The sequence below is a fragment of the Budorcas taxicolor genome, chromosome 6 (assembly GCF_023091745.1).
Source record: "Budorcas taxicolor isolate Tak-1 chromosome 6, Takin1.1, whole genome shotgun sequence".
Lineage (NCBI taxonomy): Eukaryota > Metazoa > Chordata > Mammalia > Artiodactyla > Bovidae > Budorcas > Budorcas taxicolor.
The window spans coordinates 99,597,025-99,612,162 of NC_068915.1; the positions used below are offsets into that span (position 1 = coordinate 99,597,025).

General features: G+C 37.7%; 1 protein-coding gene across 1 annotated transcript in view; it reads right to left on the bottom strand.

The window, feature by feature from the left end:
* The window catches only part of WDFY3 (WD repeat and FYVE domain containing 3), a 248,274-nt gene that overhangs the window by 164,246 nt on the left and 68,890 nt on the right, over nucleotides 1–15,138 (bottom strand). The window contains exons 3-4 of the mRNA XM_052641586.1: nucleotides 12,069–12,192; nucleotides 4,601–4,654 (exon numbers count right to left, since the gene is read on the bottom strand). Of these exons, the coding sequence (XP_052497546.1) occupies nucleotides 4,601–4,654; nucleotides 12,069–12,192 (178 nt within the window). The remainder of the gene's footprint in view (nucleotides 1–4,600; nucleotides 4,655–12,068; nucleotides 12,193–15,138) is intronic.

Consider the following 15,138-nt stretch of genomic DNA (forward strand, 5'->3'; position numbering starts at 1 on the left):
GAACTGTAATAACACAGGGTTTGTTCACATTCTAGAAGAGCATATGCTGAGAATATTGTTTAATATCAATAGCAGTGATAGAAAGTATCTATTTATGAAGGAAGGTAAGCTAAGGGGCTGTCTGTACTTGACTCTTTGGGCAAGAGGGAGCGAATATAGTTTCTTTAACAAAGTAGATGATGAAAGGATTATTTTAAAATGATTAATCTAAAGTGATGTGTATGACAAACTAGAAGGGCAAAGACACTGATGGTGAAAACAAACTAGGAGGTTCGCTCAGTGAGACAAATAAGGGGTGACCTGAGCAGCTGATATTAGGAAGATAGAAACAACGAGGGAGTCATTCACAGAACTGTACTGTTGGAAGAATCTCTGAAAGTCAGTTTAGCTGATTATAAGGATAAGGGAAAAGGGATAAACCCCAAACCATGCATTTAATTTTATCAGTATAAAGTTCATTAATTTTCATACTGCTATACGAGACGAACTAAAGTCAGAAAATAAATCCAATCTGTTCACTCTAAGCCAACATGCTAAGTTACTGAACACATGTCATAAAGATGTAGGATGCAGAATAGATAGAATTTAGATTAGGACTTCCCTGGTGGCTCAGATGGTAAAGCATCTGCCTATAATGTGGGAGACCTGGGTTCGATCCCTGGGTCAGGAAGATCCCCTGGGAGAAGGAAATGGCAACCCACTCCAGTATTCTTGCCTGGAGAATCCCATGAACAGATGAGCCTGATAGGCTATAGTCCATGGGGTAGCAAAAAGTCACACACGACTGAGCAACTTCACTCACTCACAGATTACTTTAGAGGTATTGTTTTCTTCCATTTAAGACAATCAAGATAAAAGAGTTTTATTCAATAAGGGAATAATATGAAGCTTATGTATAAAACTGCGCTCAGCATATTTTATATACTGCCATTTGAAAGAACATTTTAAAGGGAAAAATTTTTTAGCTACTTATTTGTATTGACTCTTAAGTGTATAAGAAGGATTGTTTTAAGTACTTGTAGATTTAATTCATTTCATCTTTACAAGAACCCAGTAAGTTACTTTCTATTCTTATACCCCTTGGTGGAGGTGGTTGCTTAGTTGCTAAGTCATGTCTTTCCTTGTGACCCCATGGACTGGGAACCTATCAGGCTTCTCTGTCCATGGGATTCTCCAGGCAAGAATACTGGAGTGGATAGCCATTCCCTTCTGCAGGGGATCTTCCCAACCCAAGGACTGAAGCTGTGTCGCTTGCATTGCAGGAAGATTCTTTAACGACTGAGCTACTCCTTATTGCAACATAAATTGAGAAATGGAGAGGATAAGCAATTTGTCTAGTCAGGGACAACTTATATTCAAATCCAGGCTGTCTAGCTTGTAAAGATAAAGACAGTGATAAAAAATTTTTATTGGAAAAGAGAAGTCAACTAAAGCCTGGCTTACTTCTGATATTCAGTATCTCATAAGTGTTGAAGTTATTGTATTCATGCTAACTGATTTAGTCTCTTGCCCCTCTCTAGAAAATAAAACCATGGCAGTCGACCCTTGGTTGCACTGTTCAGAGCCTGATCCCCTGTATGGAGCGCATTATTGACACTAAGTAGAAGCTCAATAAACACCTGTTAAATGAGTGAATAAACAATCCAGGGAGATCAAAAAAGGACACATGGAATCCAACTTCTCATGAACACTAGGAGGTTTGGATAATTTGGATTTAAAGGGGGAGTAATTCATAAAAAGCAACGTTCAAAGCTGATTAAATAGAGAAAGAAGAAAACAAAAGAATATCACTGAGGAATCATTTTAGCAATCATGGTTTAAAGTAAAAGTCACTCAGTGGTGTCCGACTCTTTGCAAACCCATGGAGTATACAGCCCATGGAATTCTCGAGGCCAGAATACTGGAGTGGGTAGCCTTTCTCTTCTCCAGGGGATCTTCCCAACCCAGGAATTGAACCCAGGTCTCCCGCATTGCAGGCGGATTCTTTACCAGCTGAGCCACAAGGGAAGCCCAAGAATATTGGAGTGGGTAGCCTATCCCTTCTCCAGCGGATCTTCCTGACCCAGGAATCAAACCAGGGTCTCCTGCATTGCATGTGGATTCTTTACCAACTGAGCTATCAGAGTTTAAGGTCATTGGTAAAAACTAACCTGCAAATTTTTCCTGCAAGCCTACAATGGACCCAGGCATCTGTTATTACATGTAACAGGAGGAGTCTTTCCCTGATAAGAATTAAATGCTCATGTAAGGAAGACTGCTCCTTCCCAGTTGGCTAAAATTCTCAATCAAAAGCTGGCATGCTATGCTTTCATTTCCTAGGCTTCTTCAAAACTAGGCAACTTTGGTTTTAAATTGTGCAATTCTATTTCATAACTCAATATCTTAAAAAAAATACTTGCAGTGTTCAAATTGATTATTTCACAGTTAAACCAATGTAACAGATTTCTAGTTCATAAAAAAAAACAAAACACTGATTACCAAACCAACTTGTCAACACTACCTATGTCTTTCACAGAGAGAAAAAAGATTTTGAAGAACTAAACCTACATTAAAAAAGGAAGTTATCGGCAGTAAAAAAAAAAAAAGGAAGTTATCTTCCTGGTACAGAATCTAGAAACCTATAGACAAGACACATTTTGAGTGACTCTGGATTCCACTTATATTACTTAACACTATTAACAATGATTGGACAAATGTATTTTCACTGCTCTTCAGTAAGCTGCCAATTACCAACAATGAATGCCGATGCTTATTTTGAGACACAAAATACCAAAAATGTTTCCTGGTTTGAAACAGTTCCATATATCTGATTATTGGCATTTATAAGTGTGTGGGGGGTTTCCTTCATTTTCATTGACAAAGAACATACAAAAAGACAATGTATTTACAAAAATGTTGTTATTAAAGATTACAACAGTTTGGTAGATTGCTGAATTGACTGAATGAGATACTAATTAGGAAAATAAACCTTGAAAAGGATCAAGGCAGTCTAATTATTAATGGCATCCATTTAACAATTTTACCGCTTTAATAATAACTGCTCTTTTTGAGAAAAAGATGGTGAAGATGAGTTACATCAGCAATAGCATATAATGGTGTTATCTGGATTTGAATTATAGGAGTGTACAAAAAGGTCTGGGGACTTCCTAGGTGGCTCAATAGTAAAGGGTCCACCTGCCAATGCAGCAAACACTGCAGACGTGGGTTCAATCCCTGGGTTGAGAAGATCCCCTGGAGTAGGAAATGGCAACCCACTCCAGTGCTCTTGCTGGAGAATTCCATGGACAGAGGAGCCTGGTGGGCTACAGTCCATGGGGTCACAAAGAGTGGGACATGACTGAGTAGCAACTGAGCACAAAGAGGTCTGGATAGTGGTTGTGGCTGAATGATAGGGTGAGACTGGAAACTCTCGTTGACAAATAAACTATCTTCACATAACAAATGTACTCAGAAGAACTAATTTACTCTTACCTATTAATTTCAGTTGTTATTCAGTCACTAAGTTATATCCGACTCTTTGAGACCCCATGAACTGCAGAATTTCAGTATATTGCTATTCAAAACAACTTAATGGGATCTCTCAGTTTTTATTTTAAATGAGTCAAGAAGCTCACTGTAAAAGTATATAATATTTAGTGTTCTCTTTAAAATAACTATGTAGACTAGAAACGTCTGTAAATTAAATTAATTAAACATCTGTAAACCACAGAATTTCTTAAAATTCTGAAAGAAAAACACTCTTAGTCAACGAAATGCTGTATAACGAACTATGGGGCTTCCCTGTAGCTCAGATGGTAAAGAATCTACCTGCAATGCAGGAGTCCTGGGTTCAATATCCACATTGGGCTGATCCCCTGGAAAGGGAATGGCAGCCCACTCCAGTATTCTTGCCTGGAGAATCCCATCGACAGAGGAGCCTGGCGGGCTACAGTCCACGGGGTCACAGAGTTGGACACGACTGATTGGCTAACATTACTACTACTACTATGAACTATGAATTGCTCTAATTCTTAACAAATGCAAATTTAAATGCTGACTTAAGATTATAAGAGTTAATGGAAAGAACATGTTAATATTAGCCCATCTTGAGAGTTGCCAATCATTTGATTTAAACTTTAGCTTTCATCCTGCATTTCAATGCATATAGTTAGGCTAAAAATTACAGAAATGGAGTTAATAGAGCTCATTATTAGATTAAGTAAGAACAGAACGCAGACACTTTTCAAGGAAATATAAGTTCCCAGTCTACACTGAGAGAATAAAAGTAAACTCAATCAGACAGCATTCAGAACAAGCAGAACACAAAATATGTTAGTAGTAAGTGTAATGCAGTAATTTGGTCCTTTTAAGTCCATTTAAAGCATAGTTATTTTCAATTTTTTGCTTCAGGATGATAATGTGAGGCACATCAATAGTACTATTACAGTTCTCTCACTAATAATGTAACCAAGCCCTAAAAACCCCTTTCCACCATCCCCCATTCTGGAAAAAAAAAAAAGGAACCCACTTTCATGTTAGTAAGAAAACAGTATTTGAACTCATAGCTTCCATGCATCTTTCCATTTGACAATACTTAACCACATCTTGGGAATGAAATTACCTGAAGGTGTTGTGGCTTTGAAATCCTTGGAGGAGAGCGGGACACTCTGTTTTTCTGTTTAAAAAAAAAGGCTAGGTTGTCTACTTTGGGATTCACTACATTATACTAATCATGCCACAAGATGTTGGACAAGGTGCCAACTGAGGTCGGCATCCCTGGCTTCTCGATCACTGGGCTACTGCCCGGTGGGGACCGCACCACTGGGAGTGACAGTGGCACCTCGCATGCAGCAAAGTCCTTAATAATGAGCTGAAGATGCCATTTTTACACAGGTGGGAATTTTCTGTTCCAGTGATGTAAATCGACCACGTGATGTTAAGCACCTTAAGAATTAAGTAGCTGCGTAGGCTGAACTAGAAGAGGCAGAGGAAAGTCTTAAGCCATGCCCTGTACACAATGTGGCCACAAAAGTATATATTTTCTCAAATTAGATGAGAGTTACTACATATTTTTAACAAAACTACAGGAAGGCAATAACTAAGTCAGAATTAAGAGACCAAGAGAAGAGGACTAATGTATTACAAATCAGCCCACGTACTCATTCTGCATATTGATCTACCTAAAACTTTCACCTTTTACTAACTTCTGATGGACAGGTCTAAACAACAGAATTGCTGATAAGCATGGTTCCTCCTGATATATCTATAATGCATGTAGGAAGTGATCTGGTAAAAAGACTTGATATGTGAAAGGTGATTAGGTAACAAACAAAATAAGTATTTCACACCAAGTTCAGAGTCCTGGAAAAATAAACTTGCTCTGATGCACAAGAAATAGACCCGATCTTCAAAAGACGAACAGAGGGTTCATTCTATCTGCCTTTTTTTGGACAAAAATTACGTGCATGTATATCTTAACAAAATTACTTTCAATGATAACTTCCTATAAAAGAATACGTGAGGTATTGCAAGCAGCTGAACTCACAGAGGCAGAAAGTCAAATGGTGTAGCCAAAGGCTGGGACGAGGAAGCGAAGCTGCTGATAAATGTGTATGAAGTTACAGCTACTTACTGAAGATGAAAAAGTTCTTGGGACCTGCTGTACAACACTGTATTTACAATTAACTGTATTGTACATGTAAGATTTTTTGAAGAGGGCACATCTCGTGTTATGTGTTTTTACCAATATAAATCAACTGATCAATCAATCAGAGAACCAGAACAGGATATACAAGAAGAAAATTATTCAGGATGCACCTAGCACCTCAAAATCTAGAATTTCTTTCCTAGGAAAAGATCAAAAAAATCTCCATGAAAGTACTTTGGATAACAATATTGATCAAACTTCCAATGTTCAAGGCTGAAAATGAAAGAAAAGAAGAAAGATTCCAATAGCAAGAGTTCTTACTTCAAGGCTAACTTAGGAGATACTCCAAAAACTATGCTTTTCTCTCGTTAGCTGGCTTTTCTAACACTCCTCCAATTTTCAAAGCATGATGGGGAGGGAGGGAGAGCAGAGAAATCCTATGGCAAAGTCAGTAAAAAATTTATTGAGCACCTAGATCATGGCATCTGGTCCCATCACTTCATGGCAAATAGATGGGGAAACAATGGAAACAGTGACAGACTTTATTTTATTGGGCTCCAAAATCACTGCAGATGGTGACTGCAACCATGAAATTAAAAGATGCTTGCTCCTTGGAAGAAAAACTATGACAAACCTAGACAGCATATTAAAAAGCTGAGATATTACTTTGCCAACAAAGGTCCATCTAGTCAAAGCTATGGTTTTTCCAGTTGTCACGTATGGATGTGAAAGTTGGACCACAAAGAAGGCTGCGCGCTGAAGAACTGATGCTTTTGAACTGTGGTGTTGGTGAAGACTCTTGAAAGTCCCTTGGACTGCAAGGAGATCAAACCAGTCAATCCTAAAGGAAATCAATCCTGAAAAGTCATTGCAGGGACTGAAGCTGCAGCTCCAATACTCTGGCCACCTGATGCAAAGAGTCGAATCATTGGAAAAGACCCTGATGCTGGGAAAGATTGAATGCAGGAGGAGAAGGGAACGACAGAGGACAAGTTGGCTGGATGGCATCACTGACTCTATGAACATGAGTTTGAGCAGGCTCCGGGAGATGATGATGGACAGGGAAGCCTGGTGTGCTGCAGTCCATGGTGTGGCAGAGTCGGACACGACTGACTGGCTGAACAAGTCTATGACGTGCATTCTTTTTAGGTGATAAAGGTGTGGACACAACAGACAATAAAGTTAAATAGCTAAATAAACATGACACTTTCAGATGATGATGGAAGCTCTAAAGGAAGCATTTAAGATGACTGAGTAACTAACTGGTATGGAGACAGAGGACGAAAGATCAATCGAGAAAGGGTAATTTGAAAAGGTTTCTCTTCTGCAGGTAAAACTTACAAAACTGCACTGAATCTCACTGATTCTGAATTAATTTCAAAATTAATTTTCAAAGTTAATTAATTTTTGAAATTAATTTGAAATTAATTTCGAGAGTTTAAAACTAAAAATGACAAGGAATTACACAGTATGAAAAAAATATACCATAAAATACCTGCAAACAAGATGTCGCCAGTGGAGGGTGTGGACAAAGGAAGGGAGAAAGGGGCTCTATGTACTATTTTGCAACTTTTGGTGAGTCCCAAAGTATTTCAAAATAGAGTTCAAAAAGAAAAAAAGGTTGTGTAATGACTACTGTAATTAACAATGAGACATGTTCTCCTCCATTTAAGATATTTTTCATTATTTCTAAAAAATAGCCCTACAGATATAAAATTGTAAAGAGATTTAGGAATAACAAATCTCCAATGCAGAAAAATGTTTTTCCACAGACATGCAGATTAAGTATTCATAAAGACAGCAACAGACAAGAGTATAAATAAGGTTTGGAGTTTTTTTTTTTTTTCTAATCTAGAAACATCACACCAGAAAGAAATGGCAATGACTGGAGTCAATAAGTGACTAAGAAATTTCCCTTCACACTACCTAATTAAAATAGCCAAAAAGGCATACGAAACACAAATCTTATATTTTAGACAGACTTTTCACTTCCATAGGAGCAACTGAAATCGATAAAAAAAGTATGCAACTCCATTTTGGGTGGAGGAAGCGAACAGACAGAAAGGTTACCTTAAACTATTTTAATCATCTCACTAGACTTGCTTCAAGGAGTACAAATATAATTAAAACCGCCTCACCTTAAAAGCTATGCATCAATTCATGTAACATACTGCTTCTGATTAATAAGAGATTTTGGTTCTCAATCTAAAAGTACTTTAATGGCTGTTGCTCCAAAGACTCCACAATGGGCCCCCTGTTAAGATGAAAGGTTGAGCACACGCACTGATCTCTTTTCCATCCTGAAACCTTGCTGCTATAAGCTGAATTGTGTCTCCTCAGAATTCTTATTTGAAGCCTTAACCCCCTAATGTGATGGAATTTGGAGATGGAGCATTTGTGAGGTAACTGGGTTCAGTCTTTGGGAGGGTGGGGCCCTCACGGTGGGATTAATGCCCTTATAAGAAGACACATCAGAGAACTCTCTCTCTTCTGTTGGTGAGGCCACATGGGGAAAGAAGCCATATGCAACCCAGCAAAAGAGATCTCATCAGAAACCAATTATGCTAGCACCATGATCCCAAACTGTCAGCCTCTAGAACTGTGAAGAAAAATTCCTGTTGTAAAGCAATAGCAAGGAAAATACAAAAGCAATTTACTACAACAGAACTTTCCAGAGGCTAAAGAACTGGTGGCACTGAGCACCTTAAGAAGCAAAAGTGCATGGGGGACAGAAGGATTGGTGAAGTAATAGTATGTGTAAGAGCAGCCAGAGCCCAGATCCTCGCTGTGTGGGTACTGGACTGGAGACTTAGTCACTACAAGGAAAAACAGAGGGTGTCTGGACTGGGGTGGAAGGGGGACAATGACATTACAGCAAGCACAGTTGTGGGTGCATCACAGATACAGTAGAAAGCTCATGTACTAAAAGCTGAGGGTCCTCAGACCTTTCTCCTACTTAGCTTCTCAAGTGTTCAGAGTCAGACATATACTGTCTAAGTAAAGACTGGACATACTTTCCCAGGGACTGTCTAGCTCAAGGGAAAGATGGTCTAGAGAATGGCTCAGCAAGATGACCCTGGGTTGAGGCCACAGCTGCAGGCTCCACCCACAAGCTACCTGGCAACTTTCCAAGGTTCCATTCTAATACAGCAGCAGAGGGCCAAGGGTGAGACATGTGAGGACATTCTTTAAAAGACTGAGACAAAAATAGCTAAACAACAACAAAAAACCTGAAAGAAACAGACTAGTGAGAAAGAAAAAACAACCTTAAAAAAATAAACAACAACAAAAAAAACCCACAGAGAGCTAAGAGAAAAACAGCACAATAAAGGTGGGGGAAGGGGGAACCTCTCAGAAATTAAAAGTATCATGTCACAAAAAACTAAATTCATAGAAGGAATAGATGGCAAAATGGAAAAGCTCTTTTAGCAAGTAGAGTTTAAAAAAAAGATAGAAAACAAGTGAGGAAAGATAAGAAAATGAAGAGACTTAGGGGTTCATCTGACAAGAAAGAAAAAAGAGAAGGGAGGATATTATTATATAATGATTCATGAAACTTTCTCAAAATTAAAGGATATGTATTCCCAGGTCCAGTGTACTCAGCATAATGTACAAAAATAAGTCCACTCCAAGGCATGTTATCATGAAATTTTAGAACAGCAGGGTCAATGATAGGAGTTTAAATATTTCTATAAAAAACAGAATCAAAACAAAAACAAAATAAAGGCCATAGAGAAAGAACTGAGAATCTAGATAGCTTCAGATTTCTCAACAGGACAGGAATCTAGAATATTACGGAGAAATGATTTTTAAATTCTGAGATAAAATGATTTTGAATCCAGAACCTGACGTAGCCACTGAAAGGGGGATAAATGTCATGCGAGCCATGAGGTTTTCCAAAATGACCTTGAGGCATCACCCTGGGCTGCCTGGAGAAGGACCAGCTAAGACCTACCACTGTCCATGCTCCCAGAGGTGCTGCACCCAAGCTCAACATCCTAGGACCCTCGCAGCTTCTATTCTCTGCAGGAGGGCTTGTAATCTCCTCTGGGCCCCCAAATATCTTGGAACTAAACAGCTAGCATTCTCATACAACTCCTACAAACATCGAATAAGGAAAGACTCACATCCAGAACTCAAAGTTTAGATCACAGTTTGCATCTTCACCGTTAAGAATGCATTTATGCTCTGGGCAGGCGGAATATCCCACGCACACTTCTCTGTGAAGTGATGAGGGTGATGGACCTGTGACTTCTTTTGTCCTGTTGAAGCCTGGTTCTATGAGTTTCCCCCTTTCTGCAACAAAGCCATCCTATGTGATGTGATAAGGTCTGTTCGAAGCCCTGGTACCTGAAAGCTTGTCACCCTAAATTTATCGCCTTCCTTGGATAAGAGGAAGGAATTCATCTTACACAGCAAGAGTCAAACAAAGTTTCACTCACAGATTTCTAAAAACAAACAAAAAAACCCAAAATCAAAAATGATAACTGTAATGCATCTTTTCTCAGGAAGCTGCTGGAAAAGATATGTTACCAAAAATGAGGAAGTTAATTTGAGAAAAAAAGACGCGAGATTCGGGAAACCAAATCTCTATCTCAAAGAAGTGGAAAGACATCCCAGGATGATGTGAGTTAAGATGTAAAAATGACAGCCGTCCAGCTGGCCAAAAGAGCAACTACCACAGATCAAAGCAGGCAGAAGGTTCTGGAAGAGCTATTTGCAAGAAGATGAAATTGACAAAACATCAGACACCTCAGTCATATTAAGGGGAAATTCAGAAAAACATAGGAGTAGGGGAGGAAGAATGTATTAATGAAAATGTAGAAAGCCTAGTTTGTTTTTTTTAAAAAAAGGGCAATTATAAACTAGTGATAGAGGTGGAGAAGTTTTCAAGAAAGGCAGTATAATCAGAGAATACCACATGGCTCAACTTTGCATAGTGTTTTCAGACACAATATTATAATGAATACCGAGCTAATCAAATTGTGATAGACTGATATGAAGATACAGAAGTGTGCATCTGTGTGGTACTGGTGGTGAGCTTAAAAGTCCCACTGCTCTTGTGGGAAGTCAGAAGATAGAATCTAAATATGAAAAATCAAGGGCACCCATTGTAAGCACGTTACAGACAGAAGTAAATATCAAAAGCAGTTAAGAGATGTAAAAAGTCACTGCATCTTAAGAGTGAAAAATGAGGATGAACCAGGATGGTGGAAGGGAGATACTGTTTTTAATAAATCTATAAACTAGTTGACCCTTAAAACCATGCATCTGTATACTTTTCAAACTAAAAATAGAAACCAAATTTTAAAATAGTATTATATAGCAAAGACAGTACTGTTATTATTGGAAAAATAGTAATTCGATGGATGGAAAAGGTAAGTGATGTTCCAAACAGATAGTAGAAGCAAAACTTAAATTACTGATTTCTTGGTCTAATGCTTCAGTAGGAAAGCAATCACTCAAACAATTGCTACAAAACCAAAACAACGAGGTAAAAATTAAGGTAAAATCCTTCAAACATATTGCTGCTTTAGAAAATGACTAATAGTAATCACAACCAAAACAGCATATTTTAATTCTGATTAAAAGGAATAATACATTATGAAATTTAAAATTACCTAATTATGAGCAAGAACAGTTACTCGGGCAGCGATTACAAAAGGCCTACTGTGTAAAGGCCTGTGGTAAAGACTGCAGGCTACGGTCTACTGGAAAGAAGAAAGATGGCCTACTAGAAAGATACATACATAAACATCACTTGGGAAGCTAAATAGATAAGAAGAGAGAACTGTTTCTTTGATTAAGGGAATCAAGAAACATTCTGTCTAGGAAGTGTGACTTAATCCAAGCTGAGATTTAGATGTACTAAGATAGGTGGATGGGGGAGATGCTTCTTCCTTGGTGATGTATCACAGGGATAGAAAAAAAGAGCACACACAGGACTACAAGCAACTCAGTTTGGTTGAAATATACGGAAATATAACAGAAAAAGATAACAAGAAATAAAAAAGGGTAGGCAAGGCAAGTGCACGCGTGCACACCATGTGTGTATTTCCAGAGTGTTTGTGTGTGTGTGTGTGTGTGTGTGTGTGTATTTCCAGAGTATATATGTGTGTGTGTGTGTTTGTGTGTGTGTCTACAGACCCTGAGTGTGTGCTGAATGTCATGCTAGGAATTTGGATCTTGTTCAGAAGGAAACAGAGTGTGTTAAAATGGTGAGGGCTGGGGTGGTAGTGGTCCATGGGAAGCAGACCCACTCCACTTAAGAGTAGCAGGTGCTGATACCAACAGAAGCCTGTGAATGTAAGAAAGGGAACGGGAAACGGTATTAATACCTCTGAGCTTAGCACTGGGTCAGTTTTCTGCTTGGTTTTAATAGCACTTTTACCAAACTGTCCCTTCAAATAAATCAGTTTTTGGTGGTTTCTGTGACAAATACCTGTGGATTTGTTTGATGCTCTCCTTCGAATTTCTGTCACCATCAGTCGTGAGACTTGTGTTGTGAACTGCAGCAGATCAGAAAATTTTTCTGTCATTGTATTTGGCGGAGCATTTCCAAAAACCTGTGGATGACAAAGACATTTTTAACACAGCCCTGTCAACTTTTTTCTTCTATTTTTAAAAGTGCTTTTAAAAGTGTGGTGTGACTTGAAAAATCAAGTTTAAAAAAAGTATATGCTTGCACAGTTATTTCGGATCTGAGTAAGGTTAAAATACAACTCTTTCAATAAATCACACCTAGCCACATTTCCTTATGCATGTAAAATAATTTGTGGAATGAATGAGTAAATAAATAAATCTAAAAGCCAAAAACCACTTATCTATCAAGTTTGAATTAATCTTACTAATAAACTTAAGAAAATATAATTTCTCCAAAGAAATCTAGATTAAGAAATTAGAGGAAAGTGGTAAATTCCTTTGATGGCAAAAAAGAGACATATCAGAAGGTAAAAAGCAGGGACTTATCTAGTGCTAAGTCCTAGGCTAAAATAAAGAATTCACTAAACTTGTATATCAGACTTTCTAAATTCTAACCTCAATAATTCCCAAAACAAGACAGCCAAAAGATTCGAATAAAGAATATGAATGAGGGCATTAAATATACTTAAAAAAAAAACCTACAATAAATGTACTTAAGAATAAACCAGGGCTTCCCCGGTGGCTGAGTGGATTAGAATCTGCCTGCCAATGCAGGAGACACGGGTTCAATCCCTGATCTGGGACAATCCCACATGCCTCTGAGCAAGTAAACCCGCACACCACAACTACTGAGCCTGTGCTCTGGAGCCTGGGAGTCAGAACTACTGAAGTCTAAGGCTCTTGAGCACATGTTCCACAACAAAAGAAGCGACTGCAATGAGAAGCCAACACACCCAACAATGAACAGCCCCTCTCGCCACAACTAGAGAAAAGCTCATGCAGAACAAAGACTCAGCACAGCCAAAAATAGATAAAATTATTAAAAAATAAATAAATAAATCACTCTTAAACTGGTAAGGTTCAGCAAAGACAATAAGAAAACAAAACCTGAACAGACTGTAATACGTAAAGAAAGAGTACTATAATAGCTATATAACTGGATGCGTCTGGAATATTATTTTTTTAAAAATATCTTTGTAGTTAAAAGGGACTTCTGTGTCTCCTAACACTATAATGATAGCTCTCTATTAAAAACTTAAACAATATTCTGTATTCTTATTTTCTCTTCAAATGTCACTAAAAGGGAGGAAAATATATCTCACTCAGCATTGTATTCCTTGCTAAGCCAGCACCCTGCCTTTTAAAGGGATGTTCCCTAAATATGGTTGTTTACATGCTGCCTGCCTGTACAACCAAATTCTAGAAAATCTTTAGGTAGCATGGAAGGACACAAATTATAAACAAAAGCTTCCCAGATGGCTCAGTGGTAAAGAATCTGCCTGTCAGTTCAGGAGACACAGGAGATGTAGCTTCAATCCCTGGGTCTGGAAGATCCCCTGGCGGAGAAAACGGCAACCCACTCCAATATTCTTGCCTGGGAAATCCCATGGACAAAGGAGTCTAGTGGGCTACAGTCCATGCTGTCCCAAAGAGCTGGACACATCTTACTGACTGAGCACAATAAACAAAAAGTAAGAAAAAAAAAAAATATATGCAAATTTTAAAAAAAATCAAGGTTAGGCACATGGACTGGAAAAAGACCTCTGTGTTTGCCACATTTTAGTCATGAAGTTGGGATCAAATACACAGGAAAAAAAACGTAGTGAATTATATGGTCCACAAGGTCCTTGGGTAAGAAAAACACATACTTAAGAAAGTACTTCTACTTTTCATACTATAAAAATTTCCTTCCAAGGATCCTAATAAAAGAATATAACTTATAATATCCTTGTAATAGAAATGTTTCTTACATTATTACAATAAATATCATGTTTCTTACAATCATACTCAAATAGAGCAGGAAGTACCTAACAAACAATAATAAATCAATTCTACAGGGTGTACTTTTATGCAGGTAGTCTGTTTGTTAACTTGACACAAAATTTTAAATTATTTCAAAGAACAAATAAACTGTTCTCTTCAGGATCTCCTTAATAAATTGTTTTTCTGCTGGAATTCTGATAGTATGTGCTTATAGTAACTCTCTGATGCCTGTTAAATAAGATCCGTGTTCTTTAAAAAATTAGAGCTAGATTAGAAATTGAGAAGCTTAACAACACAAGCTTGAATAGCCATCCTACCTGCACCCAGAGATGAATATGTAACTGCCTACTAAAGATGTTTATAAAATAACCATATATTTTGCTCAGGCAATGCTTAAGCAAACTTAAGTTTTTGTCAAACTGATTTGAAGTAGATAACTATTCAAACTATTCAGAATAAATTGATGTATATTTTGCTCTTAAGAATTAAAAAGCACTATTTTATTCCTAAGAGTAATTAATGCAACTTCATAAAATAGTTCATTTCTGGGATAGTATAAGCAAAGATATTCAAGCAGTTTTCATGCTAAGTGAATAATATACTGTTAAAAAATGTAACTAACTTTTCATACAAATCCTGATATTTACCGCTGTTATTTCCACAAGGAAATTTTTTCTTTCAAAAGCTATCTTGCTTGAACTGACCAAACCAAAGTCAATATTATGCAGAAAGGACCGTGTCGTATTTCCTCATCTGAAAAGAAAAATGGTTGCTTCTTTGACATAAACTATCTTTAGTCTAGTGATCCTACACTACCGATTAATTCACTCTTTCATTTGTTCACTCATAAATATTTACTGGTCTCCTATATACGACAGGCAATACTCAGAGCCACGAATGTAAAGGTAAACAAAGACTTGTGGATATAAAGGTGAACAAGGCAAGTGCTCATGGAACCTACACATTAGTACAGGAGATGAATGGTAAGTTACTCACAATTGAAAATTATGTCGGATAGTGATGTGTTATAAAGGAAGTAAACAGGGCGCTTGAAAGGGAATGCCTGGAGGGAGACAAGGTTGTCATAAAAGCTCTCTGAGACACAG